The 18,328-nt window shown below is 30.9% G+C and overlaps 1 protein-coding gene across 1 annotated transcript in view; it reads right to left on the bottom strand.

Moving 5' to 3' along the window:
* Window positions 1–17,949, bottom strand: part of l(3)80Fg (dnaJ homolog subfamily C member 16 l(3)80Fg) — a 42,413-nt gene extending 24,464 nt beyond the window's left edge. The window contains exons 1-3 of the mRNA XM_067288466.1: window positions 17,657–17,949; window positions 9,779–9,845; window positions 1,191–1,396 (exon numbers count right to left, since the gene is read on the bottom strand). Coding sequence (XP_067144567.1) covers window positions 1,191–1,396; window positions 9,779–9,845; window positions 17,657–17,799 — 416 coding nt within the window. The 5' untranslated portion in view covers window positions 17,800–17,949. The remainder of the gene's footprint in view (window positions 1–1,190; window positions 1,397–9,778; window positions 9,846–17,656) is intronic.
* Between the last annotated feature and the right edge of the window lie 379 nt (window positions 17,950–18,328).

Here is an 18,328-nt window from a genome sequence, read left to right as displayed (position 1 = left end):
ACACACAACCAATGAAGCAAAAATTGTCTATCTGGAAAAATAAAATGAAGAAACAAAATAAATAGTTCAAACTAAGGTCAAAATTTGCCAACCTAAAAGCTAGAAAAGCTCCATCTATTACTTAATTTGTATATTTTGTTTAGTTAAAAAAAATTTACAAAAAAAGTCAGTAAATTTTACCTATAGACCAAGATTCTCATTGAGATTGTTCAGATTACTTGATTACAGACCAAATACTATAGCCGATTTGCTTAAAATTATCTGTGAATCTCTAACTTTTTTTTAATGATCATAAAAAAAAACCTTGATTTCTTTGTTGCTCAAACTTTTTATGATTATTTTTAACAAAAATTATTAAAGTAACAAAGAATAACTTTAATTAGAGTTAAAATTTAACTGTAAATTTCTATCCACAACAATTATGTATTTTGTTATACTCTGCACATCTCAGAAATTTCTGATAGAATTTTACAATCTTTAAGTTTTATTGTAAATTAAAACACAGCAAAAAAAAAAAAAAAAATCATTTTGAATTTTATTATGAAGGATATAATTTTCAGATTAAGGAACTATAAATGATTAATACTTCATAAAAAATAACATACTGAAATCAAGAAAAAATTTGTCAAGTGCATTTATTATAAAAGAAAACAAACCAAATTTAAACAGGATATAAAACAAATGAAAAACATATCAAAATAAAAACAATTACAGTAGAGCATCGATTATCCAACTTAACTGGGGACTGGAGTTGGTTGGATAACTGAAAAGTCGGATAACCAAAAAGTATGAAAAAATTATTAGTATAGTGTATTAGGCCTGGTTTAAATACTAGCCTCCCTTTCGTGGTCGAGCCAGTGCTGCCAGCTAAAGCATGCAAAAATTTAACAAAAATAATATTAAAGTAGCCAAGACATAACCAAATATTGTAGCGCCACATCACTAGACGACATTTGAATTTGCCGACTAGAACGCGTCGGTTAATCGGGAGTCGGATAACGATGCTCTACTGTACTTTCATAAATTTTTTTATCTTTTACAAATAGTTTGCACCAATAAATTAATTAATTAATTAATGTAAAAAGAATTATACAAAACAAATTAATTTATTTGTCACTAATTAAAAAATTGCACTTTTATTTAATTAATATTCATATTTAGTTATTATAAAGCTATAAAATAAAACTTACCTTGCAGTGATGGTATACTTATGATAAACAGAACCTTGATTAAAATTAAATTGAAACTGGAAACCGCCTCGATTAAAAACTGATTCAAACGGATCAAAATCAAATCTTTTAAAATCTGAATAATCAGGCTGCTGTCTAAAATTAGGAGTATCTTCAGTAACTCCATGATAATCAAATTTTCTCCTCCTTTCAGGATCCATCAAAAGCTAAAGTTTAAAAAAAAAAAAATTATATTTAACAACTATAAATGCTTTATAATAAGTACAAATATAGGCCAATTGTTAAATAATAATTAAAGTAAAGATGAAAAACAAAATATATTAATTTTTTTGGATAAAATAAAATCTGTTTCAGATACTTAAAGACAGATGATTAGTCAAAACTAATGTATATATTAAATAAAATTAATGTATATATATATATGATATATATATATGAGAATCTAAACTTTAACCACAGAAAAACCCAATTTTAATCGACGATGACACTATACGTGCTCAACTGTTGTCCTCAGCTACCTGAAAAAATCTCCAATTACACTTTCCCGATGACGAAAACGATGCACTCCCGCAATCTGCTGACCTCTTGGTCAGGCGATAACAGACAGATATCAGAAGCAATGGCCAAAATAGTCAGTCGTCACCTGTTCTTCAAGGAGTGCCATCATCCCAAAATTTTTCCAATAATTACCGGTGTCAGTGTTCAATTGGATATCTCACCCTGGACATGGGATAACCTTGTGCCGTAAAACTTGGATAACCTTTTTCAACAGAAAGAACGTTGACATTTGTGAACCCTTGTGGACATTCTTTCCTCCAGGTATTTAGCAACTCACGATCCACTGTAAACTCTCTCTCTCTCTCTCGGATACTGCAAAATTAGATTAATGTCACCCTAGTTTAACTATTACACTCCCAATCGAGATACTATCGTCTTGTAAAATAATGGTTTACATCCTTCCAAATAAACGTTGTTTCGTTGACCTAGTCTTTGCGTGAGTCACTTCCGGTGTGCTGTCTCTCACTCCATCCCGAATTCGTTCCTCACACACGCGGCCGTTCGTGCGACCTACTTTCAAATCAAACCGCAATTGCAGCTTCCAGGTCAATCAAGACCCGGTGGTGTCATTCCTGACAAGGCACTAAAGAGGTGCTGATCCTCCGGTCACACACACATATATATATATATTTTTTGTCCTAATTCAATTAAATAACTTGTTCATAAATCTATTTTTAATCATTTTAATAAGTTTAAATATTAAGTTATAAATATAGAAGCATTTATTATTTCATTTTATTTATTTATTTTTTTTACTGAAATTTGAAGTTGGCTGCTAAAGGAGATTAGAACCAAAATCACTCTTTTGTATGCAAAGTAAAAACAATGCTAAAATATAATACTGGAAACAGAGATACTTGAAAACTTTATAAAATGGTTCAAGATGATAGCTAAATTTTATAAGTGGAATGAAAATAGCAAAATACTTATGCTGGGGAATTATCTGGAGGACAGCCCTAAACTGGTACATAAAGAATTATGATGAAAGTTCATAGGAAAAATTAAAAGTGAACTTGCTTAATCAATTTGGGTTAGAGGTGACTGAACCTATCATTAAATTCTTTAATCTGAGACATAACGCTTGATTGGGTATGAAAGTTTACTTTGAAGATAAAAAAAGGCTAGGTTACACTAACAAAACTAACTGAAGAATAAATTTTGCCCATGATGGTGCACAGACTACCCTCGAATCTATCCAAATATTTTATTGTGATTAATGTTCACTTCATACTCACATTTTTAACAAATTTCAAAATCGGCAGAGGATAAATGTAAGCAAAGGTATAGATGTGACCCCTCGGTAGAACTTGATGTTCTACCGAGGTTGATGTCTCTATATGTTGATATCTCAACTTATAGAGTCAGAATAAAACCTCCAAATTCCTGTTGTATTTATGAGAGAATGGGATATAAAAATAGATATCATTGGAGTTCCAAATGTTGGCACGAAACAGGAAACCCGACAAATAAATTAACACCATAAATGCAACCAAAAGGGAAGATTATCTCAATATGGAGATGTGAGAAAAAATTAAAAATATCACTTTAAACTAGAAAACCAACCAAAATACATCCCACTTATTAAGTTCAATTGTCTAATAAATGGTGTAATAGTGCAAGGGAATCTATGATGGTGAGGCAAATGTCTCTATCATCAACAAATGTATTGAAAACAAATTGAACATAAAGATTTTTAAACACAAAACAGAAAAGATAAAATTATGCTCTATAAAGAACACCATTACATATTTGGGTCAGGTCAAATTAAATTTAACCATAGGACAGATAATAAATTGAACACACGTATTGGTACTAGAGGGCATAAACAAACCTCACAAAACCACATAACTTTGTAAAGCCAAACCACCACTAGATTACATCAGGCTACTTTTCTGCAATTATATTTAATTGGTTACTAAATAATTTGTCACTAGGGAAGGCATTAAATGCCATCTCTTATTAAATTTAATAACTATAATTAAATTAATATTTATCAGGTTTTGTGAGGTTTGTTTATATATATACTGTATATAAGGATGATTCAAAAAGTAAGGTAACAAGATCTCTCCTGTACAAATTTCATTTCACAGGCAGATATTGTGATACAGATTATTATGGCACTGGTACATATTATTTTTCAACATAGTCACCATGGTTGTCCAAACATTTATTCCAATGATATACCAAGGCATCAATGCCAGCAGAGAAGAAATCTGCATCAAGTCCCTTCAGCCAAGCCATGACGGCTTGCTGAACTTCCATATCAGTTTGGAATCGCCTACCACCCAGATGCTTCTTCAATGGTCTGAAGAGATGGAAATCATAGGGTGCCAGGTTGGAGCTATCAATTGGGAGGATGTTCCAGTACCTTGAAGCATTGTAACAATTCAGTTTGCTCAGTTTGCACATCTGTCCTGCCTTTATTGAACTCAGTGCATCAAAGCTACACCTGTTTTTGTAACATGACATTACCACTGTACACCTCAACAAGTTGACAATAAATTTCTACTGGTGAGTTGCTCTTCAGACAAATCACACTATGCACTTCCACATTTGACTATGTTTCTGTGAGTGCAGCCATTTTCAAAATGATATTGCAAGAGTCTGATGCAACATTTGCACCTTCTAATGCCTGTGTGATAAAGCTGTGGTCTTCTGCTGCTGTCCTAATGGGAAATTTGAACAAGAGGAGGAATATGACACTCATGACAGCTCTTGTTACCTTACTTTTTGAATCACCTCGTGTGTGTATATATATATATATATACACACACATACATATACACACACCAAGCTGGGGTTGAATGATGGATGGCAGAGCAAAATGAGTAGAAATTTATAGAATGAAAGTGCTGAAGGCATCCACAGTCAGCACAGTAAGTAACCAAGGATGGTTATATATATTTAAATATGTCTGGAAGAGGAGATTGGACTGGAGGCTCAGGTAGCATAATTGGCAACACATCTGCATATTAAGAAGGAGTTGCAGGTTCGAGTCCCACTCAGGGCAGATTCTTTTCTTCCAGAATATTCTAAATTATTTAATAAATATTAAATTTAATAAGAGATAGTGCCTAATGCTCCCTCTAGTGACAAATTACTTAGTAATCAATTAAATATAATCACAGAAAAGTAGCCCAATGGAATCCAATGGTTGTTTGGTACTAAAGGGATATATCCCCTCATTCCTACTGGGCCTAGATTTGATGAAACTTTTCAATCCAAGTAGGGATAAAAAAGATAGAATATTTCAAAATGTTCTTCTAGATAACAAAGAAATAATGTATAAATCAGTACTAATTACAGTGTGACTGCTGAGGGAAAAAATGTAAATATAAATCAAGAGGACCAAATAAATGTCTCATTGGCAGAACTATTTGAAGAGGAAAAAGATCAAGTAGCTGCTCGAGAGAAAGTAAACGAAAATGAAAACAAACAGTTAGTTCAACTTCTGTTGAAAATACATGATGTGTTTTCAAAAGCTAAATTTGATATTAGTTGCTTAAAACTAGAACAATGCAACAATGTACCCATTACCCATAAATTTAAGATCCTACAGGTGTTCAGTAATCAAAAATTAATAAATGAACAAATCAATATGCTCTCAAGACAACTTTATTAGAAAGTTTGTATCTCCCTATGCACTCCCAGTAATGCTGGTAGACAAGAAAGATGGCAAAATATCTAGACTGAGATTCAATTATCAAAAACTAAATAAATTTGTCATAGCTGATATCTATCCATTCCCTAGGATAAAAGACATAATGGATCAATTATACAATTCAGAATATTTTACTACCCTCACATTAGTTCTGGTTTCTGGCGCACAAAAATTAATCTGAAAGACACTCATAAAACCATCTTTGTTACTATGAGTGATCATTACAAATGATTTGTTATGCCTTTCAGGTTTCGGAACTCTTCTGCATATCCCAATAGGTAATATATATTATCTTTAAGTAAAAAGATACATATACCTTGTTGAATAAGTATAAGTGACTTTACTCATAATTATCTTAACAATATTCTAATACATTCCAAGTCATATGATCAACATTTGGTGCATCCTGAACTGGTATCAGATGTTCTCGGGTAGGAAAAATTGAAGTTAAAACTAAGTAAATCAAATTTGCCAAAAAATCTGTTAAATATTTGGGCTATGTTATTTCTAAAAATAAATTAACACTATTAACTGATAACACCAAATCAATACAGGAGTTCTCTCTCCCAAGAAATGTGAAACAATTACAACAATTCATCAGAAAAGTGATGTACTATCACAAATTCATTCCCAATGCATTAAAATTATCGCCACTATATCAACTCCTTAAGAAAAATTCAGATTTAGGTGAACAGAAAATTGTAAAAAAAACACTTATCTAACCCAATACTTGTGATATTCAACCCAAGGGAAGAGAGCATTGTTTACACTGATGCAAGTGGAGATAGGAGAAGTACTGAAACAAAATCAAATGATGGAAAACACCACCCTATAGGATATTTTTCAAGAAAATAATTGCCCTATCAAACCAACTATCACACAAGGCTGGAATGTTTGGCTATTGTAGAGGTAATTGAATATTGGTACAATTTTTAGGGTAACAAGTTCACTGTAATAAGAGACCATTAGGCATTAATGTGGCTCAAATCTATCAAGAAACCTAACTGTAGACTGTTCAAATGGTCACTAAAACTCAGTCAATATGAGATCAAATACTGAGATCAAATATCAAGCAGGAAGAGAGAATGGCGAAGCAGACTGCCTGTCCTGGAACCCAATGGTAATTATGAGCTTTAAAAAAAATCAATTAGAAAAGAAGAAATTGTTAAATCCCAAGCAAGATCGTATCATAATTTATTACCAAAAGAATGTATGAGGGAGAAAGGTAGGATTGTTTGGGTAAAAAAAAAAATTCCTAAAATCTACATACCAGAGAACTTAAGGCTCAAATTACTTAAAGTCACTATAAGTTTAGTCACTTAGGGATGAAAAAACTGCTATCCATAATATCTTTAAGCTACTACTGGCCCAAGATGACCAAAGCTATTAATATGGTAAAATGGGGCATGGTTTGCCAAAAGAATCAAACATTAAAGCTGGGAGAACTAATGTAGCTTGGTCCAGCAACTAACCCTTTCAAAATTATTGCAATCAACACAATAGGAGGATTTCAAGGATAATTCTAAAAAACAATATCTACACATCACTGTAAATCACTTCACTCAATATGTATGAACTGTTTGTTCATACACACAAACTGCTAAGAATTTTGTTAATCTAATTCAAAAGATCCAATATTCAAACAAATCAAAACTAATACTTGCAGATAGAAATGGTGGAATTCATTCAAAAGAATTTAAGAGATTTCTTGACAAACAAACCATTGTGCTAATGTTCACAACAGTTAATTGTGCACAATCAAATGAATTATGTGAAAGGGAACACCAAACTCCATGTACAAGACTATGATGCAAGATAAGAGAAAATACTAAGAATGTGTGTTGGCCAAAATTACTAAATGAAGTCATTCAAGAATATAACAATACTCCTCATGATGTAACAAAATTCAGTCCTTATTTCCTAATGTATGGCACATTACCATATAACTCTTTGATCAAAGAAACTTTCTCCAACTTGAAAACTGCAAGAAAAATGGCTCTGAACAACACCATATGTTCATACAATAATAAGAAAAAATATGATAAAGTTCACTGTAAAGAGACTTTAAAGAAGGAGATCTAGTCCTTATCAAAAACAAAAATGAAATCAACAGATGTAAATTGGAGCCCATTATGATAGGACTGTATAAGATAGTAAAAAAACTGTCAAATATTTCGTATGAAGTACAACATGGAAAAAGAAATAAAGACTTCGATATATATCACATTTCAAAAGTGCAACGATGTTATTTCCCTTTGTCCATCATAGCTTTATCAAAGTTCATGGGGGTTTACCATAGAGCTAATTTAGTTTTACAGCTTAATTTTATGCTTACAAGAATAAAATTGCATGGAAACAAATGAATTTTATTCAAAATGTTATTCAAAATTACAAAAGCTCAAATTTATGCCAATTAAAACTTTGGTTAATGTTATCCTAGGTATACAAAATGGTGGCTCGTCTCCGATTCCAGCAAATAGGAAGACAGGGAACAGTGGGGACACACATTCTACCTAACTTAACCTATTCTAATAATTTGGTTGCTAATAATTATGGTAATTTATTAGAATAGGTTAGGTTAGAACGTGCGTCCCCACTGTTCCCTGTCTTCTGATTGCTGGAATCGGAGACGAGCCACCATTTTGTATACCTAAGGTAACATTAACCAAAACTTTTTATAACAATTTTTCTAAACAGTGTATCAAAAGCGTCAGTCAGCAGGACATTCAGTCGATAACTTACAATTCAGTTGGTGCTCAACGTCTTGTGTCTTGACGTAATAATACAATTATTAAACAAAAACAATTTATGTCCAAACAAAAAACATCTGGATGAAAAAAAAACACCAAGTAAAAAGATTGGCATTTGGAAGCAGTACCCACAATAGTTTTATCTGTATTATTGTTTTCTACATTTTGCCTCCAAGTGCCATGCTTGTCTTTACGAAAGAAAAACTGCTAAGAAAAATTTTGACCATCACCTTAAATTGTCATAAATTTTTACATCTCAGATGTTTTTGTTTAGATATTGCAATACAAGAAAACAGACAATGGACAATTTCAGTCATTAATTTAAAAAAACCTCATATCTACTGTCATAAAATATGGGAAAAGCACAGAAATGTTTCTAGTGACTTGTATCTTATCCTAATTCGTAATATTAGATATTTTCTATAGTACAGTCAAACCTTGGTTTTCAAACTTTATTCATTCCTAAAAGTTATTCAAAAACCGAAACAAACTTTCCCATCAGAAACAATATATAGATTAATTTGTTCCCGATCCCAAACCAAAGCTTTATTTTTTACCTTTTTAGCTGTATTTCATGCATAAAAATGCCTACACGTGCAATATATAATATATTATCTATATCTACGTGTTTATCTATTTTCAATACATATTAAAAGTAAAATTTTCCATTACTGCCAACCAAAAGTAAAGTGTTACTTTTGGTTGGAAGTGCTGTAAAGAGAGATGCAATTCTGACTGCCTGCATCAAACGTAATGAAATCAATCAAGACAAACAACAAGTACTTTATCCACACTTTCCAAAATATTATGTTTCAACTGACTTGATTTAAATTTTAATTAATTAATTTTGATTTTATTTTTAGTTTCAGTTTCAGTGTAAAGGCCAGAGTTTTAATTATTATTTTATTATTTTTAGTTTTAATTAAATGGCTACCTAACATTAATAAATATTAAATATTAATATTATAATATATATTATATTAATAAATTTTTGTTATTTAATTTGAGTTAAGCACCTTTAAATACAAATTCTTGGATGTCACTTATATTACGCAAATGTCAATTAACATGATTTTTATTAATTAATTTAATTTCAATTCAATTGCAACACATACCAAGAACAGAAGTAATATTTTACCCGCATGCACATTAAAATCTAATTTAAATAATGTCATCATCAATGATTTGTGTCACAACATCTAATGATACAAGGCAATCTCGGTACCACTAACTTCTGAATCGTTACTCCTGTCATTGTTTGGTTGGGCCATCAACATCCTTTAATGCAAGAAGTATAGGAAGTTGACCGTCTAGGACAGTTTTTGCCGAGTAGCTTGTTTGGCAACTGAGTTATCGTACGGAAACCGGGGCAAATATGGCATACAAAATTTTGTTCATAAACAGAAATGTTCAAAACCCAAGGTTTGACTGTTCTTTAAGGATATACAATATGACAGTACCAAATTTTTTACTTATTGTCATATTTGGTTTTAGTATCATAAGCGACAACTGAAAAGCAAATGAATAAAAATGTTACATTCAAAATATTAAAAATATATGAATAATAGATAATAAAATGCAAACATTTTACAATTTTTTTATATAAAAAATTATCTAACCTCATAAGCTTTGTTTATTTCAATAAACTTTTCTTCAGCTCCTGGCTCTTTATTTTTATCAGGATGCCTAAATTAAAAATAACAAAACTGATTATTAAATCAGAATTTAAAAAATTAAAACAAGGATCCCCAGAGAAGGGACACACAAACAGTTTGGAGACAAAAGACAGTTAAAGATTAACATGTTGACTGCCACATTACTTTTCAGGATTCCAGTGTAAATGCCAACTTAATTTAATTATATTATATTATTAAAAACTCTAATTAGAATACATAGTAATGATCAAAAAGCATATAGAATGTGTTTTTTTTTTTTTTTTAAATCTTACGAATTATCTTGTAGTTGGCTTATGTAACAGAAAGCTCTTTGCTAAAGCCAAACTATGAGTTAATTCATGCACAGACACGATTCGATTTGTCACTTCGCTACAGCCAAGTCAGAGATATGCATCTAAATTCGTTAGTAATAAATCAGATGTAGAGTCGAGCGCATCACATTTACGTCTTTCTTGAGTGCATTGTTTTATAATTATTTTTATAATCAAATTATAAATATATATATATATATAATTTATAAATATATAATATATATATATATATACACAATGCCAATGCACACAAACTGTTTCAAAAAGCAACTTCTTCTAAAATAAAACTTATAAAGTTTAGAGAAGCATTCGTCGAGGTGTTGATTGGAAAAGAGATTCAACCCGTTTCAAAAAAAATTAGATTGTAAGAGCTTCATTATTTACAGAGTATCTCACCTACAAAAAACAAAAAAAACAGCATCCAACAAAGCCATGCTGAATTTGTACCAAAGCTAAAAAACGCCAAGAAATGCGTTATTTCTGTCCAATCTGTTCCGAGAAGCCAGCTCTTTGCGTGAAAGATTGTTTTAAAAATTGTCACAAACAATAAAAATATTCTTTTGCTTTTGATTTTGAATAAACTTTTTATGATTATATTTTCTGTTCATTTATTAATAAATGTTCTGTTCGTGTAAGCCAACCTTGATTTTTTGTTCTTTCCCCTGAGGCTATCTATTCATATTTACACTGATATACTACGAACTGTATCGTAGCTGCACAAATATGGCAAGGAAACAAACTATGATATAACTCGTAGTTGGCCTTCCTAGACAATAACGCAAACTACGAGTTATATCGTAGTTTGCGTTATTACGAGTTATATCGTAGTTGGCAGTCAACGTGTTATTTCTGAATAACAATGAACATTACTAAATGCAACTCAAATTGGTTGTATATGCAACAAACCACACAATAAACACCAAGAAACCAGTAAAAAACAAAAATATTTTATGCTACAAATATTTTCTTTCATCTACAATAAACATCAAATATAAAAATGACAAAACATGTTTTTTAAATTAAATAGATCCAAAATTCAAAAATTTAAAAATAGTTATGTTCAAAACTATCAAATTTCTACGTCAGTTCAACCAATAAATACCAAGCTGTATAGAGAGACAGTGATATTCTCTTTAAAATTAATTGTTTTGTGTTTCTTAATTGCCTTGTAAATCTCAAAAGCATTGAGATGTTTCAATCATACCTGATCTGATCTGTTGTGTGATGTAATATATCAGGTACAATTGAAACATCTCAGAAACTGAGATTTATAAGGCAATTAAGAAAGACAAAGCAATTAATTTTAAAGAGAATGATTCTCTACAACTTGGCCTGCATTGATTGAACTGATATAGAACTTTGATAGTTTTGCACATGTCTAATTTTAAATTTTTGAATCTATTCGATTCAATTTAAAAAAACATTTTCTGTCAGTTTATATTTGAGAATACCTGACGATGTTTACTGTAGATAAAAGAAAACATTCAGGGCATAAAATATTTTGGTTTTTTACTGGTTTCATGACATTTTTGTGTTATTTGTTACAATGGGCATTGATGTGAAATTTGCAAATGCTTTTATGAAAGAATATCACCAAAATTTATCCCAATTTTAAATAGGTTTTTATAAAAATCTTTAAACTCCAGTACAAACACGTAAATAAACAAATGTTTTCATCCATTTTAAACAGTCATTGTTAGGTTTATCTCATTTGAATTACAGAATATATAAATATTGAAACATATTTATATATTTTTTGTTCCAGCATTTATATATTCTGTAATTCAAATGATATAAATATGATGATTAACACGTTCAAAAATATTTTATTTATTTACTAAAAGATGCTGGAGTTTAAAGGTGTATTTGTAGTTTTAATTGTTTCCTCCAGTTTCGTGATACATGTACAGTAGAGCATCGTTTATCCGAAAACCGGTCAACCGAAAGCTTTCCAGTTGGACTGTGTCGTGCTGAATCGAATGTTTTTGATACCAGATTAACTTCTAAAGTATAATTTTTTTGTTTTTATATTTTTCAATATATTTATTTTGTTTGTACAAAATAAAGAAATAATTTTTAACGATACAATAGCGTCGATTATTATTATAAAAATTTTCGTTAGGCTTAAAATCGACAAAAATTCAACACAAAGCGACACGCAACAGCGAAAAATTTCAACATCGGATAGGTTAATATTTTTTTCGTACATAATCAGTTATCTGAACAACCCCAGTCCCCAATTGATTCGGACAAACGATGCTCTACTGTATTTTATAAAAATTATTAGCAGCAAGGTCTATTAATTCTACTTGATTTTTCAAAAGTTTATATGTTTTGAACTAATTCAAATGTTGTGTTAAAACATGCCAATGAAAACAAGTTACCTGTTCCAGACTTTGTTTTGTATCTTTAAAAAACAACAAAGCAGTTAATTTTTCTACTTCTTGCTTTTTTACAACTACTTAGTCAATTAAGTTGGTGATTTTAGATTTTATGCAAAAAGGCTGGACATCTTGTTACACTGGAACCTCACTTAATGAGCACCTCTCATAACGAGTAATTTGCATAACGAGCAAAACAAATTGCAAAAAAAAAAAAAGGCTCTCTTAATGAGTGACGAGGTGAGGGGAAGTCTCAAATTGTATGCATGTTACATCAGTCTGTGTTTAGCACTCATTCCGCTAGCATCTTAGTGTCGCTTGTGATCTCACATTTTTCCAAACTTGTGTTCAGACATATTACATATAAACAGGCAGATCTATATAGGGACTAATAGGGTGGGTCCCCCTGCCCTTAAGCCCTGGATCCCCAAGTGTCAAGGGCCCACAAAAATTGAATTATCATAAATTTTTAATACTTTTTCATTAAGAATGAGCACTTATCGTAGAGTAAAAAATAGTTAATATTAATGATAATTTATAGTATGATTTGCATTAACAAAAAATGGGGCCCCATTGGACTTCAACAAGCCCTAGGCCCCGAAAAACCTAGATCTGCCTCTGCATATAAACATCAACAACCATAGCCCGTTATATAATAAACATACCAAACGATATGCCAAATTCTTAGGCTATGTAAAGGCTATAATTAAATATTAGAAATTAAATAATTTGACTAGAGGTAGGCAGTTATGCTGCTATCTCATATTAAATGTAATGACCATTTCCAAATTAAATATGAAATTTTTTTTTTTGTTTTGTTTTCTGCAAATGAAATTTGAATTCCAGCTTGGTTCATTCCACACTAGAAGAAAAGATGATGATAATTTATGCTCCTTAACAATGTATTATATATATAACCCATTGAACACATATCCGTCCGTCCGCATAATGGTATGCCAAAAACGGGCACTAGAGGCGGCCCTATCATGTGTCATATTTCAAACTTTTTAATTAACAATATAAATTATTATTTAAATTAACAATACTGTATAAATTATTATTATTCATTTGGCCAATAAATTATTATTTGGTCAATATAACAATCTATCTATATAACCCATTGAATGCGTGTCCATCCGTCTGTCAATGTGCCTCATAGGAATTTGTAATGCTGCTAGAACGCCCGCTAGGGGAGTCCCGGGCTACTAGTATTGTACAATTTTCTTTGAATAAATGTTATATATAAAATATTTGTGTATTTTTTTTTCAGCATGGAATGCATTATTGTATTTTACATTAATTTATATAGGAAAAATTGTTTCTCTCAATGAGTGTTTCGCATTATGAGTAAGATTCTGGATCAAATTATGCTCACTAAGCAAGGTTCCACTGTATTCTTTTTGCAGAACATGCATCATTGACCAATGAAACTAGTAACAACCAGTTTTGCAAGAAATCTAAAGTACATCAATCTATTGAGAATGATCAATAAAGTTCTCAAAAAAGTGGCATTTTGCAAAAAAGGCTCTAACACACAAACAAGAGCCTTGCCCTCTAGCAAAAATGAGAGTGGAAAGAAATTCTGAGATGAAGTCTTCTAACAACCTACTAGTAATTATCATGTTTTCAACAATCACTTCAGAGGTGCTGGGTATATCTTGCTATGGGTTATCCCTAAAAGCAGGGCTATATTAAATATAGTTGGTAGACTGTAGCAGATTGTGGGATGGCATTACCAGAGATATGGGAGTTATGGAGTACCCCAAAAAGAGCGAGTCTTGAAAAATTTTTAAAATACAATATAATACTATTAAACAATGTACATACAAAATGGTATAAAAATATCAAAACTTTAACATTATAAATTGATTATTTATATTTTAAGATAAACATATGAACAAAATTGCATCATTTGAAACAATGGACATAAGTTGCTCAAAATTTTCTATCCCTGGTTCCTCTCTAGCTAAGGGTCTGGTTACCAACACAAGATTATAGTAAATACAATTGTTATTAAATATAAAATATATAAATGAATAAAATTATCAATAAAATTAAAACAATCTCTCGTATTTTACATATTTGTTTAATATTATGTCAGTCTTATATGATTAAAAGATTCTAATCAAATTTCAATTTGATTATTTAAATATAAAATTTTCATTACAGTGTTTAACTTTAAAAATAGCTTTAGGTATTAAAAAAAAGCTAAGTAACATATCAGTCATTTGAATAAACAAAAGAAAAGCATATTTATTCATCAAGAAGTTCATTATTATATAGCCTATTTACAAACAAGTTTATGAATTGACTAGCTAACAATCTAGTTTTTTCTTAATATACAGTAGAGCGTCGTTTATCCGAATCAATGGGAACTAGGGTTGTTGGGATAACTTATTTTTCAGATAACCGATTATTAATAATATATTAAACAACGTAACAACAACAACATATATTAAACAACCAAAAAAATATATTAACCTAGCCCATGTTGAAATTTTTCTACGTTGCATGTCCCTTCGCATTGAATTTTCGTCGACTTTAAGCCTAATGAAAATTTTTATAATAATAATCATGGCTCCTCTTGAAACCTTTTAACTGGTGCAGTATGCTCAAATTTTGTAAGCAAACGTTTTCGGCTCCCTCACTGGGTCCTTTCTCAAGCTATGTTCTCTTTGTCGACCGTTATATCACCAGTTTTCGCACCGGTTAAAAGGTTTCAAGAGGATTCAGTGGTTTTAAACTGGTGTGTATAGGTGGATTGTAATCGTGGCTATTATATCGTTAAAAATTATTTCTTTATTTTGTACAAACAAAATAAATATATTGAAAAACATAAAAATTATACTTTAGAAGTTAATCTATCAGGTCAGTCCATAAGTTCATGTGTATTTTTATCTACAAAAAAAGCAGCAAAAAATTTTAATTAAATTTTATTTCAATCTATAATGTATTCACCATTATTTTGTACAATTTCTTGCCATCTTGATGGTAGCTTTTTAATCCTATCTTCGTAAAATGATTTTGGTTTTGAATCAAAATATTCAGAAATAGCCTTTTTTACATTGTTCTCATCCTCAAAAGTTTTCCCTTTTAAAAAATTCTGCAAACAGCGAAAAAGATGATAATCACTGGGAGCAATATCTGGCGAATATGGTGGATGAGGTAAAATTTCTCAGTTGTAGCTTTCAAGTTTCTGTACAGTTATTTTTGCAGCGTGTGGTCTGGCATTGTTATGCTGCAAAAGAACCTGCTTTCTGTTCACTAACAACGGTCGATTTTTTTTTTCAATTTTTCATTTAAATGCTCTAATTGCTCACAATACATTTGAGCTGTAATTGTTTGATTAGGTTCTAACAGCTCAAAGTGAATTACACCTGACATATCCCACCAAACAGACAAAAGAATTTTTTTTGGATGCAACCCACCTTTTGCAGTCGGTTTTGGCTGCTTGTCGCGATCCATCATCTTTTTCTCGTCACATTATTATAGAGGATCCATTTTTCGTCTCCAGTAACCACCCTACCAAGAAAAGGTTCTAAAGCAATACAGGATAAGAGAGACGTGCAAATGTTTACACGTTGTTGTCGGTTCGCTATTGACAGTTCGCGTGGTATCCATTTTCCTAGCTTTGAAACTTTTCCAATTTGTTGTAGGTGTCTATGAACAGTTCCATGGGATGAATTTAAACGTTCCACAATTTCATCAACTGTTAAAGATGGTTCTGCTTCAACTAGTGCAGAGAGAGCATCATCATCAAAGTCAACAGGTCTTTCAGTACGAGCTTTATCCTCCACACTAAAATCATTGTTTCTAAATCTTTCAAACCACTTCTGCACAGTCCTTGCACTAATTACAATTTGATTATGTACAGTATTTATTTTTTTGGCTGCATTTGTAGCATTCTCACCACTTAAAAATAAAAAGTATAAAACATGTCTTTTGTATTCGTGGGTTACTTCCATTTTAACGAAAATAAACAACTGAAATGTTCACAATTCTGAACAGTATTATATGAATGAGATCCAATTTAACACTTCAGTGTAAAAATTATCACATTAGACTGACATTTTTAACAGCAAAACAAGATTTTTCTCAAGGTCATAAAAATGTGCATGGACTTATAGTATCAAAAACATTTGATTCAGCACGACACAGTCCAACTGGAAAGCTTTCGGTTGACCAGCTTTCGGATAAACGACGCTCTACTGTAGTATCACTTATGCAAAGATATGCAAAAATCAATTGCCAAACAGAAGGTATTGCATACATCCATTAGTGAGTAATTGTAAAAAGACAATGCCAACAATCATATAAAATAATTGCTTATTACAAAAAGCTTATATGTTGTTTAACAAGCCTTGAAAAGACCACTCAAAATTTTTTTAATTACCTCAGAATAGAAGCAAAAAAAATTCTTTGATGAATTATGCCGAAATAAATATTTCAATATATACCTTTTCTATGTCCAGAATACCATATCAGATCAAGAATCTTTCTATAACTACATTTTCCAAATTCACTACTAGATAGGCAATATTTCAAGTTTGCCTTCGCTTTTGTAACTTATTAGGTAGGATGCAATAGCCCGTAACCAATCCGCTGCCGCCACCAGCAAGCGGCAACATTCCGTAGCCACAAATTTAAGATCAAACATGAATTATTACATTTAAATTAGCATGCCATAGCAACCGGCTGCTCTGCGGTTACTACACATTTACCCTTCCACAAAATTTTGCTTGTCCAAATCATCCTTACAGAATAACTTGATACTTGAATTGGTTCATTTGCTATTGTTTGGGCTAATGCTTTAGAAAAATACTCGAATACCTAGCACAAGATCTTGGAAACAACATAAACTTTCAGAATCAAATAGTTTGCAATTCTTGCATTCAATATTAGGATCACATTAACTAGTAATAAATTTTTTATGTATATAAAAATGAACATGACAATTGAGGTTAATCTGATGTAGTTTAAAGATAAAACCTGCTAAGAACGGAAACCTGCAAAAGCGGAAAACGGTACGGTGCAATTCCGCTTTACACAGGTTATTACTCTATTATAATTAAAAACAACAACGTAGCAACATGGAAAAATATAATAAATAAAATGAATGGAAGATTTACCATTCTCTCGCAAGTCTTTTATAAGCTCTTTTAATATCTGGTATACTTGCACTTTTTTCAACACCTAAAGTCTTATAAGGATCTTTTAAACTGTTTACAAAAATTATATGTACAAATAATAAAATGAATATAAATAACTTCATATTAAATATCAGGAAATACTTCAATAAATTAAAATGAATCCAAACTTAAGTAACACTAGCGGTGTTTATTTTTCCTTCATTCACTACTGCGCCACCTCTGGGCATAAATGCAACGCTTTCGAAATTTATATCTTAGATTAATTGTTATTAAAAAAAACAATGTTAATATTAATATATTTATGCAATATTGCATGGTATTATAAATAAAATATAGTTTAGTATCGAAACATATTTTTTTTTAATCAAAAGAATCAATATTTGTAACCAAGATAGAAGCTTATTCCATAGATATACTAATCTCTCGACTGTTCTGGAGTTAATGTGTCAGGTTGCCGATAGATGGCACTCGAGTCGCTTTGCGGCGATAAGAAGTTAGTTTATCCAATTAGTTAGTAGGTAGTTTTGTCGTTTTCGAGCATTTTTGTAATTTTTTTCTACGAGAAAAAAGAAACAAAAGCATGCCGAATAAGTGTTTTGTAAGTTTGCTCTGGACAGGTCTGAATCTTCACTAAAATTCGTTAAAATTATT

The sequence above is a fragment of the Centruroides vittatus genome, unplaced genomic scaffold, assembly GCF_030686945.1.
Source record: "Centruroides vittatus isolate TY-2023 unplaced genomic scaffold, ASM3068694v2 scaffold_861, whole genome shotgun sequence".
NCBI classification, from domain to species: Eukaryota; Metazoa; Arthropoda; class Arachnida; order Scorpiones; family Buthidae; genus Centruroides; species Centruroides vittatus.
Note: the sequence above shows the minus strand (reverse complement) of the source record. Positions and strands in the feature narration are given on the sequence as shown.